This window comes from Leptodactylus fuscus, chromosome 5, assembly GCF_031893055.1.
Source record: "Leptodactylus fuscus isolate aLepFus1 chromosome 5, aLepFus1.hap2, whole genome shotgun sequence".
In the NCBI taxonomy this organism is placed as follows: Eukaryota; Metazoa; Chordata; class Amphibia; order Anura; family Leptodactylidae; genus Leptodactylus; species Leptodactylus fuscus.
Window position 1 is genome coordinate 44,777,011 of NC_134269.1, and position 24,684 is coordinate 44,801,694.

General features: G+C 44.5%; 1 protein-coding gene and 1 non-coding gene across 4 annotated transcripts in view; one reads left to right on the forward strand and one right to left on the reverse strand.

Annotated features, from left to right (window-relative positions):
- TET3 (tet methylcytosine dioxygenase 3) overlaps positions 1 to 24,436 on the reverse strand; it is an 83,886-nt gene extending 59,450 nt beyond the window's left edge. Inside the window, exons 1-3 of one of the 3 annotated variants that reach the window (XM_075273011.1) lie at positions 24,297 to 24,436; positions 22,479 to 23,213; positions 6,038 to 6,094 (exon numbers count right to left, since the gene is read on the reverse strand). In XM_075273011.1, the coding sequence (XP_075129112.1) occupies positions 6,038 to 6,094; positions 22,479 to 22,817 (396 nt within the window). In that variant the 5' untranslated portion in view covers positions 22,818 to 23,213; positions 24,297 to 24,436. The other 2 variants (XM_075273013.1, XM_075273012.1) reach the window with 2 other exon arrangements.
- On the forward strand, positions 22,185 to 22,256 carry TRNAE-UUC (transfer RNA glutamic acid (anticodon UUC)). The gene has a single exon. It is a non-coding gene; the product is annotated as a tRNA-Glu (tRNA).
- Positions 24,437 to 24,684: the final 248 nt, after the last annotated feature.

The following is a 24,684-nucleotide window of genomic DNA, read 5'->3' on the forward strand; positions in this document are numbered from 1 at the left end:
AACTATTTGGTGTTATTGCATGGCAGAAAAAAGTCTTGTAAGTCTTATGGTATGACCCCGTGCTAGCTGCGGTGTGACACTTGGGGCAATGGCTCATATAAATAGGTGGGCCTTTGCACCATTCCAGGAGTCAACGTCGGACAAGTCTATTCGGTTGATTGGTCCATATGGTCTCGGAAATCGGCAGGCCTAGTATGTGAGTGCCGTAGTGAACGTCACCTGTGGGTATAGGAGTGATGACCACCAACTCATGTAAGTATTCTTCTGGTGTCTGACGTAACTGGCTACTGTGCTGTGTTTTGTGTACGCCTGTTACTGATCTTGTATATCTGAAATCAAGCAAAGCAAAGTTTGGTTCCAGTGTTAGAGTATGCCTGGTGATTCTTACATAACTGCATCACATCACCGGTCTTCGTGGGGAAGAGAGATAAGACATTTGTATATTTGGCGTAGTTGCCCTGTACGGTTACAGTTCATTATAAAATGGTTATTTTCATGACTTGGAATACAGAAATAGTCAATCTACAGAGCAAACCATGGACATCATATAGAGTTAGTGATGTTGTTAGAAAGCATGGTGCCACTTCAGGTCATTGAACATGCTACATGGATATACAGCAATCCAACCCTTGAGAACATAAGGGTGGCAGGACTGGTTGGCCATCTAATGTTTATGGGAATACCCCAGTAGGAAAAAAAAAGGTCTGGCAGTATTAGCTTTGTTTTCAAGGGAGATAAGTTGTGTCCAGTGGTGTCCTACTGCCATCGTCCCATAGAAATGGGAATAAGACACCTGGTCAAACATGTATGTGTATTGGGGAAGAGGGGTTGGGAGGAATGGATGGATGTAGGCAAACAAGCATTTGTTGACATCGTCTATGGCACATTGTCACCTTAAATTCTGCAGGTAATACAACAGCCAAGGCTCACAATTGGGATGACCAATTGCCCATTCTTAATGTAATTGATATAATAAGAATGAATAGCGAATACTGAAGTAGCGTAAAACCCCATTGGGGGGGTTAAGGAAGGTGTCATAAAAATAGCTCCATCCACTGTATTCAGATAACAAGAACATATATTACTTTCTATGGGGGGAAAAAATCATATATATACACACATTACTAAAGCACTCACCTCCACAAGTCGGTATCTAGTGGCAGGATACGAAGCACAAATGTCTGCCTTGCCTCGGTGTGACATACATTGCTATAGCTCAGAGGTGGGGTCACTTATCTGCAATTAGGACCATGTGCATGAAGGTGCAGACACCTTGGTGCTGTTCAGACTCGCCCTGTGCTATAGACAATCATCTGCAGCGAGACTGTTGCTGTGTTTTCACAGCCCTAGAGACACAACAACTGCTGCACCTTGCTAGTGGAGGGTGTGGGGTGGCAGATATTTAGGATACATATCATAGAAGAAAAGCAGAAGACAACCTCCACCAAGAAAGGACAATGGAGCCAAATCAGTTGCAACTAGTCACTTTCTCAGGGCTCCACCGGAACATGGATATCCCATATCTGCTAAATCAAAAGACATTTTCGGGTCGTGTGGTAGTCTCTAACATTGAAAAGCTAATCAATCTTTTTAAAAGGAATTTTCATAGATTTTTCAATGTCCTTGGGTCCTTCAAATATTTTTCTTCCGATTTTCATGGACCAGTACATTTTAATAGGTGTCTTGGTTGTACAAAACAGCAACTTGAGCAGATTTCCATTCATTTTACAAAAAACAATTGGCTGTGGGAAAACAACAGATGTCATTGTCTGCATGTGTCCACTAAAATCAATGGGTTCAGATTAAGTCCCTAAAGGAGGACATGAGAATAAGTAGTTATGGATAGATTAGACCTTATGGGTAATAAGTCATGCGTAAAATGTGCTACGCAATTAAAGGGGCGTACCCATCTTAGGCCTTTATTGTGGTGGATAGATGTGGTCCCACCTATGGGACTCCTATACCTTACTATGAATTTATTGAGAACAAAAAGGTGGCCCATACATGCATGACACTTTCCTATCACTTCTATGGATGTTCCAAAAGTACGACTAACCATGTCTGACCGCAGTTCTGGAGATTGGAACTATGGTATCCGCAACTACCCAACATTTTATGGCTTATGCCATAAAGGTCTAAGTTAGGAATACCCTTTTAAGGTCGATTGCAGACGACCGTGATGCAACCGGCTGACCATAATTTAAAAGCACGGGCTACACATGGGGAACATGGGGATGTCCTCGTGTACTGTCCATGCTTCCACGGCCTCTTTCGTTAAATGAATAAAAGTCACAGAAGCACGGGCCGCAAAATAGGACAGGAATAGGACCTGTCCTGTCTGAGGCGGCCAGGACTGTTGGCCCACACATGGGACCGTGAAAATCACGGTCATGTGTACGGGCCCACAGAAAAGAATGGGTCAGTGTGCTATCTGTGAAATACATGAATAGCACACTGACCCACACCACGGTCGTCTGCAACCAGCGTTATGCTGAGTTCACACAGAGTTTTTTTGGACCGGATTTTGAATCCGCTTCAGAATCTGGCTCCAAAAATCGCCTCCCATAGACTTCAATAGGAGCTGTTCACTTCTTTTTTCTGTTAGCGTTTTTTCCCCACTTGCAGAAAAAAGAAGCAAGGTGGCCTATCTAGCCTCGGATTCCGCAGCTGAATCAACCACGGTGTCCAGGGCGCGAGACTCCCTCCCAACTAGGTCCATTCATTTGGGCCTAATCCGAAGCGGAATGGTGCACTGCAGCAGCATCCAGTCGCGGCTAGCCACAGGAGGCATTTATTGGAGGCAGATTCTGAAGCGACTTCCGCGTCAAAATCCGCCTCCAAAAAACTCTGTGTGAACTCAGTATTAGAGTGGAGCTTTAGATGTAGAGTAGATGTACACTCACCGGCCACTTTATTAGGTACACCTGTCCAACTGCTCGTTAACACTTAATTTCTAATCAGCCAATCACATGGCGACAACTCAGTGCATTTAGGCATGTAGACATGGTCAAGACAATCTCCTGCAGTTCAAACCGAGCATCAGTATGGGGAAGAAAGGTGATCTGAGTGCCTTTGAACGTGGCATGGTTGTTGGTGCCAGAAGGGCTGGTCTGAGTATTTCAGAAACTGCTGATCTACTGGGATTTTCACGCACAACCATCTCTAGGGTTTACAGAGAATGGTCCGAAAAAGAAAAAACATCCAGTGAGCGGCAGTTCTGTGGGCGGAAATGCGTTGTTGATGCCAGAGGTCAGAGGAGAATGGCCAGACTGGTTCGAGCTGATAGAAAGGCAACAGTGACTGAAATAGCCACCCGTTACAACCAAGGTAGCCAGAAGAGCATCTCTGAACGCACAGTACGTCGAACTTTGAGGCAGATGGGCTACAGCAGCAGAACATCACACCGGGTGCCACTCCTTTCAGCTAAGAACAGGAAACTGAGGCTACAATTTGCACAAGCTCATCGAAATTGGACAATTGAAGATTGGAAAAACGTTGCCTGGTCTGATGAGTCTCGATTTCTGCTGCGACATTCGGATGGTAGGGTCAGAATTTGGCGTCAACAACATGAAAGCATGGATCCATCCTGCCTTGTATCAAGGGTTCAGGCTGGTGGTGGTGGTGTCATGGTGTGGGGAATATTTTCTTGGCACTCTTTGGGCCCCTTGGTACCAATTGAGCATCGTTGCAACGCCAAAGCCTACCTGAGTATTGTTGCTGACCATGTCCATCCCTTTATGACCACAATGTACCCAACATCTGATGGCTACTTTCAGCAGGATAATGCGCCATGTCATAAAGCTGGAATCATCTCAGACTGGTTTCTTGAACATGACAATGAGTTCACTGTACTCCAATGGCCTCCACAGTCACCAGATCTCAATCCAATAGAGCATCTTTGGGATGTGGTGGAACGGGAGATTCGCATCATGGATGTGCAGCCGACAAATCTGCGGCAACTGTGTGATGCCATCATGTCAATATGGACCAAAATCTCTGAGGAATGCTTCCAGCACCTTGTTGAATCTATGCCACGAAGAATTGAGGCAGTTCTGAAGGCAAAAGGGGGTCCAACCCGTTACTAGCATGGTGTACCTAATAAAGTGGCCGGTGAGTGTATTGTAGACGGGCCTGGACCCAAAGACCCAATTCTGCAATAATTCATAACACTCCATTTAAAAAGTTAGATTAAATAAGGGAAAATTAGAATAAATGGCAATATGGCACAATTATTTTATAAAACATTATATTAATAAAACAATGATGCTTTAGAATTGAGATGGATTAGGGTAAAGTTATGTACTTGCACCTTCCTGCAATTTCTGAGCTTAAATGGTTAAAGTCGAGAGAGTGCGTATAACTAAAATCAAGTTTTACTAAAGCAACACAATATAAAAAAAGAAAATTGTATTAACATTTAAAGAAATTTCCATCGCGTATAATAGGAAGGACGGATAGAAGCTTAACCGTTGTCGCGCCGCTCCCCTGACCTTCAGAGCATACCATTGATTATACTCCGTTACGTTGCATCACGGTGTGTATGCGGCAGCACTGAACTTTTTCTCAGCCATTATCTTTCGGTAAGCGGTGGAAGTCATTCAGGCTGTCGCAGTTTGGTTTCTTCAGTAAGTGTGTGCAAGCGGGAACTGCGTGTACTCCTCTGATGTGACGTGTGAGAGATGCAATGTTTGTAAACTAAAGAGACACGTGACTTAGGGATCTGTGACTCCGCCAGAGACGAGGAAAGCAAGATCTGCCTGCCAGGAGAGGGGCGGCGAGGAGAGGTTTCCTAGAAAGAAGATGAGGCCCTGTGGTTTTCGCTTGGAACGGAAAAAGCAGCGAAAAGGTATGCGCAAAAGCTATTTTTAAATGCTCAGTCTTTTTTCGGAACAACCTGTTGAATGCATTAACCCCTCACGCACATTAACTAACCAGCGAGCGGCGTATTCAATCTCATACGCAAGGCCCCGCAGCGGCAGTAATGAGCCTATTCATTATAGGTTCCAAAAAACAAGTCGTGTACAAATATAGTCCTTGAGATCTGATAGAACGTGCGCCTTGGTGTGCGATTCATGCATGTGACTCTTTTACGCCTTCCTGCAACATAGACACTACACAAACCACAAATACTCAAGGCTGTAAACGAAAACCAACTCCCTAGTGTCAATGTGACGGACACCGCTACAACCCATGTAGATTTATGATCCTGTAAAAGGTCCTGGCTTTGTAATGTATACATATCATGTGCTTGGATACCGCGCCCAGACAGGGGACTGGCGATCTAACGTGAGTGAGCCAAAATAGTCACGGAAAGCAAGTGACCTGAAGTCTAGGCTATTCATAAACGGAGTAGTATACATGGCTTCTACGGTGCTGCAAGGTAAAGGTGTGGTGACGTAACGCGCTGTACATGTGGGCAAACACTAGAGTAATACAGATGAATGGATTTCTACGTTGCGCTACTTCTACAGCTCTGTGAGTGGAGTTCCACGTGGAATGCAAACGTGCAAGCAGAAGCCTAAAAATTCCTTAAACTTGGTAAAAGGGCACGAACAGCGATATTATGCATAACGTTAGGCGGCACGGATGACATTCTGACAGATAGAAGACAACCCCCGACACCCACCCACAAGTTATATGACGTTGTAAAAGCTGTTCCTTCAACAGGAAAACCCCTAGCGCCATCGTTTTGCCATTTCACGTAAGACACGGACCACACTAACCACGCACATAACACGTGTTTATGATAGACTTCGAACGTCACGCCACAGTTAAAGGGACACATTCCAGCCTACTTGGCACACACACAACACACACTTCCGTTTCTTAAGTGAACGTAAAACCCATGTGCACAGAGACAAATATAAGCCCCCAACGTTAAAAGCAAAGAATATGACCCCCTCCCCTTTACAGTCAGCAATTACTTATAGTATATTCTAAATAATAACTATTTTGGCACATTTAGATTTTTTTGTATTACAAGTGTTTTGGTATGTTAATATACAAGGAGTCTATGCAGGGGTTAATTTGCACCTACCGTCGCACTCGCCACTTGTCCATTCGGCAGAATTTTGGAGCTGTCCTTATTTACAGCCTGCAGGAAATAGATAAAAAGTAAGAATTAAAGATATATAGAAGCGTCCAGGACGATGTGGTGATATAGGTGATGGGTTCTAGCCCTTATACACTGCGTCTGGGAGAAGGGATCCTTGGCCGGATGACGGATGCAATGTATTTTAAATGATATGTTTACCCGTCTCCTCTAGACCACAATCTTTAGGTGTCCCTGGCCAATGTAAGAACTGACGGACAAAACAATAACCTTTTGTTTAGACCGATCTGGCGTCAAAATTGCACACACAGTTGATTACCAGCAGCCATTTTAGGTCTGCTCCTATAAAGACACTGGTGCATTGGCTTTTTTTTATGAACTCCCTCCCTCCCTCTCTCTTCTGCCAGACGCTGGGATCATTATCATAAGACAGAGTTCTTAGTACCTCTCCTACCCCCAACACATGATATGTGACATGCCCCCTCCCCTTCTCACTTGCAGTAGTAGGGAGACCAAGGCACAGAGAGGGTGGGGAGGGGGTGGGGGCTGGGTGCTGTAATGCCGAATTTTTTTTTTTTTTTTTTTTTTCAGATCTTAACAGGGAGAGCAGACCATGTGGTTTCTCTCCCAGCGATTCAAGGCTGCTAGAATCTGCGGACTGGACTACAAGGAATGAACGACGGAGCTGTCAAATAGGATTTTTAGCTACAGAAATCAATTACGACTCCTAGATGCACAAACGCACGTCCTCAATGGCGAGGGCTTCCTTGTTCTGTCCTATATTCAGGGTATTATATCATTTCTTTAGGACTGTCATTGTGCAAGGTCTGTCACAGTCCACGGCGCCTGCTATATCTGACAATGAACAAGGGACAACATGGACATGGCCGATTACAGTATCAGTCACCCAACGTTGACCGTAATCTTCGTAAAACTCCCTTCTGTTTTGTTACAACCCCCAAAATAATTCCAAGACTAAAAAATATTTTATATTTGTTATGGCATCTATGATACGTCGATTAAGAAGGGGTTAATAGCGCGGACTACACCAGAGAAATGAGACTATCCTTATTAGAGCTCCTGTTCGAGAGAAGGAGATGCCAATTCGCTACGAAAAGGGTTAACTTTAGTGGGTGGCGCGACCAAACCCTAAACTCTCAGCCAGAGCAAGCTCTTTAAACTGCGGAAGTATGTAACCTGTGAACTGCCAATGCTGACAGCATGGCATTGGCAGGGTTAAGCCATACATTAGGTAACAGATAAAAAACAGGAAACCTTTCTACATAGGATGTTCTGGGTGTGTTAGACAAGAAGCCCAATCTTCTTCAGGAAACCAACAGACAGACTTGTGGCCATGTGTTCGCCAGCACGCTTTCTGCGTAACAAATGAAGATCGGCTACATATATTCCAGCCTTTAATAAGTATGAAACTGAATGGGCCAAGTCGGGGTGACCTAAAATGAACCAATTCCAAAATGGAAACGGCTTGTAACGTTTCACGCGTCTGCACTGTGAGCGCCGGTTTCTTAAAGGAGCAGTGCAATATCATGGCAAGCACCGATATAGTCTTGAAGCGCGCAATAGTACAACAGCTTTAAGGTTTTCGATCATCGTGAAGTAAAGGGATGGCATGAATAGTGGGCCTGGACTATTACTCGAATACAACACTACTACGGTGAAAAAAAGGGAAGTGCAAATCGTATTAAAGGGGCTCGCCTTGGAAAACATTCGCCTTGTTTGACCTCTGCCACTCAATAAGTAGCGTGTAGCGGCAATAGAGGCAAACAAGCCAGCTTGTAGTAATATAGAAACACGTGAACACCTCTACGATATACACTTGAGGAGGTCTCAGTTCTGCACCTTTTCCAGCTCCACACTTAGTTAACGTATAGGAATTCATTGACTTTTGTGCTTTTCAGGATTCCCAATAGTAGAACCCAATTTGGGGAATGCAGCACCATTGACAAATGCGGTTTTCCACTCGACTGCTCTACCAACATGGCCCATGGTAAACCACCTTGTGTCCCAGGTGCACATAAGTCTACCCAGTCAGAAACAGCCAAAGACTAGTCCCCTTCACCTTAAATATAGTAGAGTAAGACATAGAAATATAATCCACAGTCAAGCTCAAACACACGTAGCTTATGGTGTACCGAAGTAAGCAACGGCAACAGTAGATACGTAGGATTTCTTAGAAAGTTCCCTTTGTCTAGAGATGAGCAATGCATGACTTATTTACTTCTTGTTGACACTTGTTTCATCTTAGGATGACCATGCACATTAGGTAACTGTCGAGAAAATTATTATTTGGCTGACAGCTATCTCTCGTGACACCTTCATACACATGCACTCTACACGAACATATAGTAAACAGGCAAAGGGTAGAAAGGCCCTACAAGACTTATCTGGCAACAGCTCGATTTTCATCATCCCCCAACATCTGCTGTCAGAAGACCCCTCATACACATTAGATTACCGTGCCCTGACAAAATTGGTAACACAGTCGATGAGGTTGGATGAAAACAGGTCCATCAAGTCCAACCATAAACCCTTCAGTGTTGATCCAGAGGAAGGCAAGAACCCCATGAGACTGATGTCCATTGGCCCATGCCAGGGGAAACAATTCCTTCCAGATTCCAAAACTGGTAAGGGCTCGTTCACATCTGCGTTGCCCTCTCCGTTGTGCAGGTTTCCGTTTCCTGCATAAAACAGAGGCAGGAGACGGAAACCTGCAGGAGCCTCTCACCCATTCATTTGAATGAGTGAGAGAGATGTCGGGCCGTGAGCGGCGGTGAGCGTTTTATGCTCTCCGCCGCGAAACTGGGTTTTATAATCCGGACACAGAGTCGGACATGCAGTACTCTGTGTCTGGATTACAAAATCCGGTTTCGCGGCAGAGAGCATAAAACGCTCACCGCCGCTCACAGCCGGACCCGGTCTGTGCTTTCCGTCTTCTGGCATGCAGAAGACGGAAAGCACAGAACGGAAAGAAGAACGCAGGTGTGAACCTAGCATAATCTGTATAAAACCCTGGATCAACCTGTGTTTGCCAAAGACTAAAACCCATTACTTGTAAAAATTTTCCTTTCAAGAAAGGCATCCAGGCTCTTCTTGAACTTGAACAATGATCCCATCACCACTTCTTGTGGCAGAGAAGTCCATATTCACGCTGCTCTTATGGTAAAGAATCCCCATCTATGATATTGGTGAAATGTCCTATCCTCTAAACATAGATGTCCCCTGATCACTGTCACCGGCCTAGGTGTATAATAGACCATTAGAAAGTTCTTTGTATTGTCCCTTCATGTATTTGGACATTATTAGATCTCCCCATAGATGCCTTTTCTCTAAACTAAATGACCCCAACATTGTTAACCTATTCCATTCACTCCCCGGTTACCTTGGTCGCCCTTCTCTGCACTCTCTCCAGGTCAGCTATGTCCTTCGTGCACACAGGGGCCCAAAATTGTTTATAACAGTCTATGTGTGGCCGTACCAGTGATTTGTATAGAGGCATACTTATGTTCTTGTCACGAGCAACTATGCCTCCTTTGATGAATCCCATAAATTTATTCGCCTTGGCAGCAGCTGCCTGGCACTGGTCACTAAAGGTAAGCTTACTATACACCAAATTCCCCAAGTCTTTTTCAGTAGCAGTCTTACCCAGTAATTTACTTTTCGGTACACAATCATACATTTTATTTCTTCAACCAAAATGCATAACCTTACATTTGTCTACATGAAACTTCATTTGCCAAGTGGCTTAGCTAGACATCAATTTTAATGTGTGTGGCCAGCTTGCTTTTTGTAACACAGTCTTATAAGTGTTTACTTGTCTGAGGCCAGCCATATACAAGACTTAACTCCTATTTCTCTTATTGGTGGAAAGTCATTCATTAGATCCTCAGAGGGATTTTCTCATGAACAGCCATATTTAACTTGTAATTATCTACAAATTTAAACATTTTACAACTAATTTTTTGTAGAGTTATAAATAGGGTTGAGCGATCGGGATCGGTAAAGATCGGATTCCGATCGGCGAGTAAATTTCACGATCGCGTTCGGAATTCTGACCCAATCTTTTCCAGCGGGATCGAGATCGGAGGTTATCTTAAGATCGGCTGAACCCCAAAAGTGACTTTTCCCATAGAGAAGCATTGACTAGGGTTGAGGATTGGGATTGGAAAAGATCGGATTCCGATCGGTGATCAAGCAAATTTCACGATCGGCTGGAAAATTATCGGAAATCGGATTTTAAAATCGATCTTGAAATCTCAAGATCGGCTCAACCCTAGTTAATCTAACCATCTTACAATCTTAGAAGTGAAAATCTGTTGTCTTGATCGACTGTCAATATATACAACACAAAAGTGCATGAACCTTCTATACTATAAAAAACCAGTCATGGCTGAGTTTCTGACAAGTCCCAGACCATAGAAAGTTCCTGTGTTCATGGTCATATTCATTGACAACCGAACAAGACAACAGACTATCACCACGAAGATGGTTAGAAAAGAGAATGGCCCGATCCCTACTAAACTGAACCATCCTGACCCTTCGTTCACATTTGCATTGTTAATCCGTCCGGAGAAGTCCACATGGGGACCCTCTGAACAGAATAGTAAACGCAATTGCAAGCACTGTGCAGTAAAAGCACATGGACCTCAGACTATAATGGGGTTTGTGTGATTGTGAGTGCTGCCCGCACGAATCATGCAGAGAGGAAAGTAGATTGTAAACTACTTTACTGTCCGCATGTTCGCTGTGAAGATCTGGCGGCAAGCACACGGACCCCATTATAGTCTATGGAGTCTGTGTGCTTTTACTGCACAGCGCTTGCAATTGCATTTGGTATTTCGTTCGGGGGGTCCCCATGTGGACTCCCCCGGACGGAATATCAACACATATGTGAACCAACCGAACTAAAACGACTGGGTGGTGTAGTGTCCCCATACTTCACCTTATATCATAGGGCAACTATATACACCTGCACCCTGTATCTCTCAACTATGAGTTGAGATGGAACTTGACCTTGTTCTCTACGAATTCAGGGGAACGTCTGGTGGCATGCAGTCAGAATAATATACAGATACGGGAGAACAGACTGTGCCAGCACTACGACCAAGGGGCCCTAGAAGAAAAGACCCACTTCCTGCTATACTGAACCAAATACTCAGCTGTGAGAGCCGTCTACTACCAAAGACTCTCTGCCCACATCCCAGATCTCACATCTGCAGACGAGAAGAGGAAACTCTACATCCTACTGGAAGAAGAGGAGGCCACTGTGGAGATCGCTGCCCAATACGTGTCTAGCTGTCACCAAACAAGAGGAAGATGAGACGCATGAACTATCAAACCCCCCCACCCCGCATGGACCATTAAACCCCTCACCCAAAAGACCACTAAGCCCCCCATCACCCGTCTACCCCATACACACCGATATCCACACGCCCCAAACAAGAACGACGAGACCCTAAGGACACTCAAACCCCCAACCCACAGACCCCATACCCACCCCCCTCCACCACTCCCAACCTCCTTTTTGCTTTGGCAACACCAAATGTCTTATTCTTTGGTAACGCTAATAAAGCTCATTTGTATCTTGTATTTTGATACAGCTAATACAGATAGGATGGCCCATTACCCTTCAACTTGACTTGTTTTATACCAAAAGCACTTTTTAGATTTTCAAAAAAAAAATAATTTGTCTACAAATATAAAAATATGGTATTGTCCATTGGAATACCTCTTTAAGGAGATACTGTTAAAATTTCTGGGCTCAGCCAACTTTTATCCAATATTGAAACCCTGTCCGCATCACAGTTGGTTTGCCATTTCACTCTACTGCATTATTTAGCCCCTTTAGAAATATTGCAGTAAGCCCAGAGCTGAGACTTTGTATGAAGGCATTTTCAAGCCAATAAAACCTAAATAATAGACGTAGACCACCACTATAAAGCTAAAATATCGAAAGGTCCAAACAGGCTACCTGAAAGATGGCGTCCTCTCCCTTCCCTAGGCTGTGTACGGTCATATCCAGGTGATCCTTTACCATTCATACTCTTATCTAAAGACTCTACTGCCCAACATATTGGTTTTAAAATGCAAGCAAACAAAATCTAGTAAATCTACATTTCCTTTTGAATTCACCAGTGAAAGCTAATGGTCGACAATACAGTCAGACAAGCGAACAGCAGGGGAGACAAAACCTGTCATACAACCCAACACCACAAACAGGCCGCCCGTCCAGTGCAAAGTCCAGCAGACTATACCATAGGTGCAATAAATTGGTGTTGACAAGCAGCAAACACAGCAATGCACCATGGCCACTTGTTAAATTCAACACTACAAAAGCTTAGAGTAAATTTTAGCCTATTAAAGTTAAAAAAAAATGTTTTTGCTTTATATGGTGGATCCATTGGTGCCTAATAAATTGCCCCCTAAACATACCAATATATACAAGACTGCTAGGCTGTGCACAAAGCCCTTCTCCACCCAGCAAGACAAAGAGTTTGAAGAGGACACAGGAAACGCAGTGAAATAACACCTAAGAAACGGAATTATTTCTTAGAAATTTTGTGCTGAAGTACAAAGTCATGACCCAAGCCAGTAGACACTTACACAACCTGCAGACACCAAAGTATATCCTGAAGTACTTGCTATGCTATGTAGTCCTATCTTAATACTAAAGCTGAGCGCAGACTAAAGATTTCAGGCTGGTAGCTGAACAATTTGTCATTCATGGTTGGCTACAAAAGGTTGTAGCTGTGGATGACAAGAACACGAGTAAAAATGATAAATTGCTTCTCGATCTCTGCCATGATCTATAGCCTGGACTGGCCAACCTGTTTGGCTTGAAGGATTTCCAACAGTTCGCCCCAATAATGACTTATAAAATCGAAGTTTTTACGGACATTCTTCAAGCATGAGTTTTACCCAGACATGTATACATCAATGTGTAGACCAGATCATGTGTGTAGGCCTACGCATACTATATTTAACGAAAAGATCACACAGTGTTCAACTTGGCTTGCTCTTGACGGTGACCAGAAAGTGAATCCGCTCCTCAGTTTCTTAGTACAAAACCACAGGAGGCAATGGTATATTGCTAAAGGCCTCAAGAGCCTTCTCCTCTATGTAATGAACATAACCTTGTCATTCTTCCTGACCAAACAACCATGAGCGCCTGGAGTTCAGAGTGTCTATGCATACAGAGAAAAATGACCATGGTTCAGGGGGTCATATGTGACACCATACTTAAGGAGGGGATATAACAGAGGGAGAGAAGATGTGCTCTGGGGTATACAAGCTTATAAGAATTGGTGCAATTGGAGTAATTCCTGACTGGACTCCTAGGAGAGACCATGAGAGTCCTGACTGCAACACTCACTACGAGAGACCACCGTGAGAGTGCGCTTACAACAGCCACACAGTGATTGACAGCTTTCTTTGTATTTGTATGTACACAGCTAGAGATGAGCGAGTAAGCTCCCTCGTAACCGCAAGCTGCCAGCTCTCCCGACTAGCAAAGACAAGCCTGCGGCAAATCAACGCTGGTTCTGCTGGAGGCTTGTCTGTGAGGAGGCAGAGTCTAAGATTGGACCACAATGGAGACTGCTGTGGTCCAGTCTTAGACTCCACCTCCTCACAGATGAGCCTCCGGCAGAACCAACGTTGATTGGCCGAATGCTGTACACTGGCCAATCAACGCTGGTCAATGCATTCCTATGAGGAAAAAGTAAGCTCCCTCGTAACAGCAAGCTGCCAGATTTCTTTGTATTTGTATGTACACAGCTAGAGATGAGCGAGTAGTATTCGATCGAGTAGATAATCAAATACTACTATCTATTCGCAGTAAATATTCGATTCAGAACCAACGTTGATTGGCCAAATGCTATACAGTGTATAGCATTCGGCAAATCAATGCTGGTTCTGCAGCAGGCTCGTCCTTGCTAGTCGGGAGAGCTGGCAGCTTGCTGTTACGAGGGAGCGGACTTTTTCTCATAGGAATGCATTGACCAGTGTTGATTGGCCAGTGTACAGTATTCGGCCAATCAATGCTGGTTCTGCCGGAGGCTCGTCTGTGAGGAGGCGAAGTCTAAGATTGGACCACAGCAGTCTCCATTGTGGTCCAATCTTAGACTCTGCCTCCTCACAGACAAGCCTCCAGCAGAACCAGCGTTGATTGGCTGAATGCTGCACACTGGCCAATCAACGCTGCAGAACCAGCGTTGATTTGCCACAGGTTCATCTTTGCTAGTCGGGAGAGCTGGCAGCTTGCGGTTACGAGGGAGCTTACATTTTATCAGCGCAACTGCAAGCGCTGTGCAGTTAAAGTGCATGGACCCTATAAACTATAATAAGTCTGTGCGCTTTAACAGCACAGTGCTCCTCCTAAACACTCTCCTCCTGCTACTCGTGGACTTGGTGACTCTCCTTTAGTCGAACAGTGGTTTCCCCTGAAACAAGCATTTTTTCCCATAGACTATAATGGGATCCGACATTCGATCGAGTAGTCGAATATTGAGGCTCTACTCGAAACGAACATCGAATCTCGAATATTTCACTGTTCATTCATCTCTATACACAGCCAGCCACTAATGACTATGCAGGCCCGATAAGCAGGACTCTCACTTTCTCTACTAGGAGTCCTGTTACTTTTCACTCATAAAGTCATATAAATCTATACAACACAGAGCTCAGATTCTCTCCCTTTTATTACATTCTGTTCTCAGCTAGGAAACCAAAAATCACATGCAAGGTTTCCCTTAAGCAGCACAGTTTCAGTAGGCATCTCCAATAGACCAGTAAAAAGTTTACAATGACAGGACCCAGTAATATCCCAAAGCCTTCTTTCCAAGATATTTGCCAGTAGCGTAGCATACTGTGTGCCATGCAAAGATGTTTTCCATTGGTTCCACCGCTTAACTTGGCTGCAAATGTTAACATTACTTAAAAAGACTCATTAACTCCATTTGGAGTAACACGAGACAATGACACATTGATGAATGGATCCGTTGTTAGAAACCCCCCAAGGGAATAAGCTTCCATAATGCTATACGTTAAACATGGCTGTTTTCTTACAACTGACAGGAACTGAAAAAAATCTCTCTAGATGAAAGTTATATCACGTTTTAGCTTTCATTCCTCATTCTTATGAGCTTGGCATTGGTCAACTATGGAAAGTAAAGCCAGAAGTGTTTCGAAATAAAGCTTCAAGCTCGGATAGAAATGTCGCAAGCCATGCACGCGGCCTACTAGAGTGGTTGCTTAACTCTTGCTGTTCCAAAAACCTGCTGTGTGCTTTATTTAGGCTGGTGTCAGAGGACAAAGTTTCCCCGTGGAATCCACGAGGAGCAGCGCCTGCTTTATTCTCTACGCTAATTAGCCATGTGCTCAAAATCTTAGTCGGCCATCCTCCACTGGAACACTTCCCGTTGCATGCCACTCTGACACCCGCACTGAGCAGCGTAGTGAGGTTATTACTGTCGGAGCCTGCAAACATGATGATCATGCAGAGGAAATCAATTCCGGCATCCTAAAACGTTCTGCGCACTGTCGGTCGTAGTGCTGAAGATAGCGGATCCCATCAGAAACAGTTTTAACCAAAAATAAAAATAAAAAAATCACAACTAGTTCCGAGTTTTCTTTCAACATATGCTCAATGGAAAAGAAGTTTTTGTTACCATGCGTAGGGGACATAAGTAACCACAAAGCTATGCTCCAACATGACCACAGCTGACCAGGACATGGAAAATGTGTAATTTTGGCATCTATCTTTTGCTCCGATAAACTGTCAAGCCCTATGGTCAGTAACTACTAGGATGTTAGGCCACATAGCAATCGTAATTCTTACTACCCTACTACTTAGAAGCATAGTTACAGATTCAGTATATGAGGTGAGCAAAACACATCTGATACCCAAGTGCCCCCCACCCCAATTCATGTAAGGCCTGCTTAAAACTGGATGAGCCCACTGCCTGGTATGCCACTGCTCTGTTTTCAGTTTCCTGAGTTTTTCTTCTGCCACCACTGGCTGCTGGGTGACGCCTTCCCAGAGACTTTCCGAAGCAGGCATTCTAGGTAAAGCTTTGGAAGTCCTTCACTGCTCAGCCAATCCACTTTTTTGGCTGGCAAGATGGTGAGGACACCTTTCACAAAGTCCAAACCAAGAAGCGTGCTCTGGCAGCTCAATCTCAGGACTAGGGAAGAACATTAAGAATGAGTATACAAGTGCGTAATTCAATCACGCCATCACGTAAGTGGGCCAGGACCACCATTAATCCTCCTGCAGCCATACACAGTCAAAGCTAAATACTGCACACACCGGGATCTGCCTCCTTCACCTTTCTGCTTACTAAAGGAACATCACAATTATAGCTTGTTTTTGTAGAAGCAACGTACAAGTTGTAGGTCAGGAAGCTACAAGTCAAGCCTTTCTTTTTGTTGGTGTTGAGACATTAATAGATTGTCTGATAAACCATGTAAAATAGAGGAGCCTACTGCTGAAATTGCATTTCTATCCTCACCCCTTCATCTCGGCCAGATATTTTCATCAAGGTTTGGAGGTCCAACACCATTCCTGTGCACCATTTCCAAAATGTTAACTGACTGAGGGGACTACAAACTAGGAAAATGGGTGAACATTTGCCAAGTATCACTTCACAACCTTAGGAGGTAATTCAGCACCTTCACTCATGACTACACCCAAGTCCAAGCAATATTGAGCCACTTCCAAAACACGGAGCCTGTGGCAGAGAGTTTATATTATATTACGTAAAAGGAAACAGATGTTCAGCTTTGGGATGTTCACAATTCCTCCTGATCTTCAGAAGTCAAGTCAGAACCATTTAAAGTTCATAGGAAAAATACAACGAGCTTAAGAGTAGTAAAGAGTAGTTTCCCCATTTTATTCACTCTGGTAAGCTTGGGCTCCCATCTGCAAGCTATGAACAACCATGTACTGTAGTCTATATAGTGGATGATAGACTGCAGAAAAAGGTGGCCACTAGATGACCATAAATCCAACCCACCAAATTCGGTGAGTTTAGTTGAACATATAACGTGTATGACCACCATTTATTACTGCTTACATGTTCTCATATAACCAAACACATCATTAAGATGGGTTGGAAGGAGTCAAGATCAGATTTTCTGAAAGCTGATCACTGTGGGTTCAGAGACTTCCCCGCAGGGGAAAATGTAGCATTACATGATGGGTATTCTGACAAAAGACTATCCATATAATACAATGGGCTACTCTGGGTCATAGTCTGAGGTTCTGAGATGGCTATCCCTGCTAGGATGTGTCTAAGTGAATACACACAGAGAAAACGCCCCGTGCCTACACCAAACCATAGCCAAAGGACCCATTCACAGAGCAGAGGGCAACGTGTCCTCTTAGCCTTAGCCAGGCAGGATTTTTTTAGGTTATATTAAAGCACAGTAGACATTTATTTCCCATAGAGAGGGAGACAACAAAACAATGTGACCAATGGCCCGCGTATGGTTATACAGTGGCATACAAGTATACATTTGCGCTCACTCCAGACATCCATCCAACATGTGGACATAGCATGACGTAACCAGACCCTTAGCATTGAAATGTAACCTGATCAAAAAGAGAACTGCACCTCCAGCATGCACACAACTATGTGTCACTAGAAGGGTAGTAGTATTTCATTTCCACTTTGTATACAGAGTAAACAGACAATGACAATGCTCAATGCACATAAAAAAAGATTGGAAGGGCATTGCCGTTCTGCAGCATCTTCTTCACAATCCCACCACGTGCATCACACAGCAAGTCATCTGCTTGCCCCTCCACCAACACAGCACACAATGAGGCCATTGTCCTGGTTGTTACACTACTCTGAAGGTAACGCTATGCAGCACTAGTAGAGTCCTACAATCTAAAAAGACCCCAAAAACTGCCTTTATTACCATCAGTAAAGGCAAACATCTATTTGTTCTTTTAACTAAGCAATCTAGGAGGGAAACTAGTGAATGCAGAAACAATGCAGGAGGGGAAAATGGGAGATTCTCTAACCCATTGACAACTTTTAAGATGGATACACAATAGAGTGAAAGTCTGACATGTTTTAGGGAATATTAAGCCTACATAGCTACTGAAACACATTACTAGAAATCCTTTACTCCCAATGTATTCACATAGAGCCATAGCTTCCAATAAGTGGTCACATGATATACTATATGGACAGGTTGCACATATAGAGCGGAAATGTTACAACGCGCACACAATTTCTTATGGCTGGTGCAAACGTCCACCGTTTAACCCAGCTTTGTAGAACTGAAATCAATGAGACAACAGATGTCAAAAAAATTACCTTTTTCCATTCAGTTTTCCATAAGTTTCACTGTTAAAATAATGGAAAAACCTCACGTGGAAAAACAGAGGTTTTCCATCCATTAAAGTCAATGCATAAATAATGGAAAAGCTAACACAGATATTGGTCATTTATGCCCTGGGGAGGAAGGAGGGTTAAACATGGAGGTATATACAGGGGACGGGAAGATTACCATGGTATTAGGTTAGAGGGTAAAGCTAGCCAAAGACATCTAATATGCCTGGGGGCCTCCTGGATCTTCTAGACACCAATTGTCAGGAGAAGGTAGTAAAGTACAGTGAGTAAACACAGTAGCTCAGAGATTAGCAATTTTGCTTTGCCGCGTGGAGTCCTGGGTTTGAATCCAACCAAAGACAAGATCTACAAGGATACTGACAAGGAATTTAGATTTCGAGCCCTACTTGGAACAATAAGTGATCAGGTCTGTAATGTTTTTATACTGACTGCCAGATTCGAGTCGGGAAGGAATTTTTCCCCCCTGAAATGGGCCAAATGGCATAAGCCTCATGGTTTTTTTTTTTGCCTTCTTCAACACTGTAAGGGACTGTAGGGTTATAGGTTGGACTTTATGGACCGATGTCTTCATCCACCATCTACTATATGTGCTGCAGAATATGTTGGCGCTATATAATATTTTCATGGGGAAATAAACCACCGGAGGAGTTTGGCTGTGAATTACTACCCTGTTCCTATTGTGAACAACTGCATGCTTGGCAAAGATACAATACAATGTAAGTTGGCGAGCTTCCATTCCCTTAGGTTTCTATTGTATTATTTCATAAGTCAAGAACAGCCTTCTGTTATACTAGGTATTCTAACCGAAGCCTCGTCACCGGCATGAACAATGTCTAGATTTAATATTATTTGTCATAAATATATATGAAACTTCTCTACCAGTAACTGGGAGGCAAACCTGTAATAGGCCCCCCACCTACGATGTACCACTTATAATATTGGCGTCTTACACGTGAAAGGGACCCCATGGTCCCACGTGTGATGGTTACCACTGCATCCCCTATAGCTAATACACTCTGGTTCTTAAGGTGGCCACACACATTCAATGAATGTCGCCAAACCAGTTATGGCAACACGATGATGGTGCCCTGACTTATCACTGATGGCTCGATTCTTTGTCCTCAGAGGAGATAAGCCCATAGTTAGATGTCTGGCCAGATCCCTATGCCAGTTAAGTACACAAGTATGCATGTGGATGGAAGGGTCTGGAAAAACAGCTGTCAGATCAAAAAAAGTGTTCAGTTGGTAAGCTATATAACCAAAAAATAATAATTTCTCATGGCTGGTGTTAGTGTCAGGCCAGTAACCCACATTGAATGGTAGGCTCCTTTCCCATCTACTCCTGTGACCCGTCTCATACTGAACTGGAAAAATGAATAGAAGATAAAGTCATATTAAGACCAAACACGCACTTCGAGAGCCGCAGAAATGGGGGAGATGCTTTCTCGGACTTCCTAAATATTCCGTAAGCCGTCTCCTCGGGAGACGAAACTAAACAGTAGGGACAGATCGGTGGCACAATGAAGAGGAAACTACTTCCTTATTCACAACGTAGCGAGTTTCCCACAGCGTAACCTAGTGGGCCAAGGCAGAAAACTGCCCTGGAAGGTAACTCGAGGACATTGCTATTAGAAGGCTTATGAGTCATAGCTGCTGGTTCAGTTATGCAGCAGCGTAGGGTCGGATGATGGGAAAGCGGCGAATATCACAGCTAAAAACATACTCCATTCATGGAAAACATAGAAACGGGATTAAAAGACGCCGATACGCGCATGGAGGCGGAAGTATGATCACTGACTAACTGCAATAGGCTACGGATTTCCAAACCATGGAGAACAACGCCAAAAAGTGGCAATTGAAGAGTACGAGCACCATGGATGCTGATCGCGCCATCCTGAAACATATTGAAGCACGTAGAGAAGAATATGGTCCTGATGTCAGGGTCTTGGTCACCCCAAGCGAGTCTTAAAACAGGAACGACAAAGCAGAACAAACAAGGTCGGAATTGTTTGGCAGATCCCTGGAATACACAGCTAAACAGGATTCTGTAAGAATTACTTTATTGATGATAAAGATCGAACTGATGTCCAGAACCAAAAATCTTCACCCGCCTTGCAGTTGGCACAGGTATATATCAACAATTATCATGGTCTAGGGGGCAAAAGGGCAAACAGCTGCAGTCAGCCATCACCGAAAACCAGAACCCTGTGCAGACTGGGATGGTTTCAGTGTTTTTCGTGATCCAGCCAGATCCTGAACATAATGCTGCAGAAGAAAGAGGACTAAACAGGCTACACAATAGGAGCAGTATGTGGCTTGCAGTGGGGGTGGGGAGTTTAAAAACCCAGCTGGCAGCCATAGGATATGCTTGCCTATACCACACGTCAAGATTCATTCCCTGTGAGGCGGGGGAAGATGGAGGAGCAGAAGGAGGGGGAAGGAGCGGGGGAGGGTGACGCACGCTCTCTTACAACCCCAAACACAAAAGGGAGGCCTGGCATGTAATTCTTTGGTAGGGTGTTTGCCACTATTCAGGCAGCCGGGCGCAGGAAAAAGGACAGGTACTAATAGGTGCCATAAACGTATTGATACGGTTGAGTGAGTGTCAAGCTATGAGAGGGAAAAGCCTATTTCACACACCCCTATACCACCCATGGAAGACAATTTATGACCCTGCTGGGAGATAACAGCAAATAGCAGGGCAGATCAGTAGCAAGTAGGGCCATGTCAGAGGGATTTACACTACAAATTACACAAAAACTCATTTTCCTCTGAAGTACTTCAAGCAAACATAGGCCACCACCATGCCCGAGCCTGGTATAATGGGAGTTGTAGTTCCTTTGAACCTGGACGGTATTCATTATCTACTCTCATAGCGCCAACATATGCCAAATCTCCTGTATAGGAGGAGATAACATCACACTACCAATCGTGTCTAAATCTACACACCCTATAGAGGGAGCTAGAGTCTATCTATTCCATACATTACTGCCACCATCATAGTCGTAACACAGAGGAGCCATATCTGGCCTGAGCCAAGGTCTGGACGGATTTATATACAATTCATTTTATATAGTAGCATCAATGTCTAGCTGGAGTCTGAGCTAGTGAATGTGTCTCAAATTTGCCAGATGTTATGGAGTCCAACACGCCAAAATAGAATTCCGTTTCCATCCTGAAAAGTATCTGTATATACATTGGACAGATCTGACATCTATCCAATTTGGAAGGGGGGTGGATGGCCGTGTAATCCAAGCCCAAGAGTCCACAGTCAATACACCATTATAACCATACAAATCTGTCACGAGCGTTCCCAGCACATGGATAAATACTATAGAGATCTTAATATCAGCAAGGGCAACACAGAAAATGCCCCGAAACGCGCAGCTCTGAACATATACAAGGAGTCCAAATTCCCAACAGTCCTCAGAATTTCTACATAGAAGGAAAACGCTCAGGCGGAATCACAGAAAACTGTAGGTGTCAAGAGGAACTTCCCTGAACTTTAACATGAACCCCAGTGATTTAAACCCCTCCCACAAATCGCAACGAACCAATGAGAGGCAAGCGCCATCAGCTGAAAACCGTGTATCAGAAGCGAGCCTGACAGGATATCTGCAGTTCTTCTGTAACAGTGACATTTAACCCTGTTCTACTGGTGCACCGAAATGTAACGTCGAACAGTCCCCAGAGTATCGATCACAGCAATGTGTATTTCAGGCTGAGACGGCAGAAGCTTGGCAACGTGCTCCCATATGGTCTAGCGGTTAGGATTCCTGGTTTTCACCCAGGCGGCCCGGGTTCGACTCCCGGTATGGGAACAACTGTTTTTGCAGATCTCTTAAAAAGAAATAAGATTTGATTTTGCTACCATATAATTGATTAGATCTGTAAATAGTAACCTTCTGCAAATCTGGGTCAACGCTACGGATTGCTCACACTCAGCGGGATCAAGAAACGCATAACCCATACTAATGCACAGCTACATAGCAACCAATGACCGGCACTGAAAAGAAGAATATAAAGAGCCTGAACCCGCTCACCTCGGCTGCTTTTAGCGGTACCACTCGCCTCTTCTTCAGATGTTCGCATTTTCTCTTCTTGCATATCTGGTGGCTGGTACTCCGGTTCACACAGTTGTAACACTCTCCACAAGGTTCCTTTCTCAGACATGGTTCACAGACCCCACATCTCTTTCGTTTTTTGAGGGGCTGCTCCACAACTTCCATATTACTGCCACCGCTTCCCACGCCACCACCAACCACTGGCTCCACTGGCAATTCCACCGGCTTCAGCCTCCCAAGGGATTCCCCATCGTCACAGAAGTCATAAACATCTTGAGCCCCCATATGAGTCAATGGGGCATGCTGGGTCTCCATCATCTCTAAAAATAGCCAATTTTTTTTTCCCCGAAAAGCCTCAGAACCTTTAAGACAATGGTTTTGCCAAAGGCATGTGGCTACGATGTTTGGGGTCGGCGGTAAATGTTATCTAGTCCTGTGAACCAAAGTTAGCAAACTTTTACAAGTGATCCACAGTTTACGTCCCTTCATTTGGATGCAAACCTCCACGTAGATGGTTTTGTCAACGAGAATACCTTTCTAGTAACCCAAATTCTTCTTTTCCCAGGCTAGCGGACATATTATACGTAAGCGCAAGCGTGTCTTCTGGAGATTCCCCTTTCCCCCCTGACAGCTCATCGTGACTCAAGCAGTTGAAAACACTACGCTCTAGTGATCCGCCAGGATGAGGGTGCACAACACTTCTGGAAACTTTTCCTACAAAAAGAGGGATATGTCACACAATCGAAACAAAAAAAGGGCCCTCAAACTGGATCTGGTCCCAACTTTACTTGCAGAACGGATTTTTGCACCACCAACATTGGTCATACTGTCCATTCAGCACCATTTAGGAATGACATTGGTGACCCTGTACCTTTAACTTCTATTACTATGCAATGTAACAATGTAAACAGTGCAACAATGTAGCAATACATACAACTGGAAACAGCAACACACAAGAAATTTATAAACATTTAGCAGATCCACAGCATACACAAAGTTCCCAGCACACTACACAAACTTTGTCTATACATAAACACAAAGTATACAGAATTGTCTAGTATATACACATACCACAACCAGCAGCACACAACAAGGCCCCAGCACACAGACACATAGGGAGTGTTAATGGCTCATTATAGTGACAGGACACAGCTCTCTGCAATTCTTTGTTCTGTGCCTGGAGCTGGGACTGTACCGGTACGTCGGCCCTCCCCCACCCCCTCCAACAAAGAGACCCCCTCCCACTATGTGCAGGGAAAACGACACCCCCCTAGAATCCCCCTCTTGTCCGTAGAACCTGCATACAAGCCATGCACCCCAGTACAAGTGGTCCCCCTTACCCTGCAGTGCACATAAGGGGACCCCCAAGCTATAGTGCAATGCAATCCCCCCCCAAGGAAAAAAAAAGGCAATGCATGGAAGGGTTCCTGCACACTATATCCAAGTGACATGGGGGACCCACGTGTGGGAACACAGATCAAGGGGGCACCAGTATCTACTATAGCCAAGGTGTCAGGAATATTCCCAGTAATGCACACAGTAATGCACACAGTAATGCACACACATGCGGTCTCTGATCCTTGCATTGATACATTTACACTGCTGAGCCTTTGCAGAAATGCAAGAACCACCATGTAACCCAGTGCACAAGCAGCAGATCACTAGCAATTCTGCAACTACACAGACACAAACCCACTGCTGTAGTCAGAGGGAGACAGAAGAGACAAGCAGAGCCCGTCACTAGGCAGCTCTGATGGCACATGACACCCACAGCCGGTGCATGGCAGCCTCACTCACCTTGTGTGTGCCCCTCTCTGAGCCTTCAGCAAGCCGGGAGGACGACCAGGAGGAGGGGGAAGGGAGAAGCTCAGGGGCACAGATGTGGAGCAAACAAAAGGGAAGTGACTGAGAAACACAAAGATACGAAGTGGAGTAGAGACAGGATCAGGAGCAGAGACAGAAGAGAAGAAGGAGGAGGAGGAGGAGGGTGGGGGGTCACAGGCAAGAGGGAGGGAGCAGGTGCTGACAACACAGACAGAATGGGGGGGAAGAGAACTGAGATTTCTACCACAACACAGGGGAACCTAGACATATGTGGTGGAATAGGCAGACTGCACTACTGCACCAGGGAGAGCTATACAGTGACTATGGTGGCCATGGATACAAAGGATTAGCCACAGGCAAC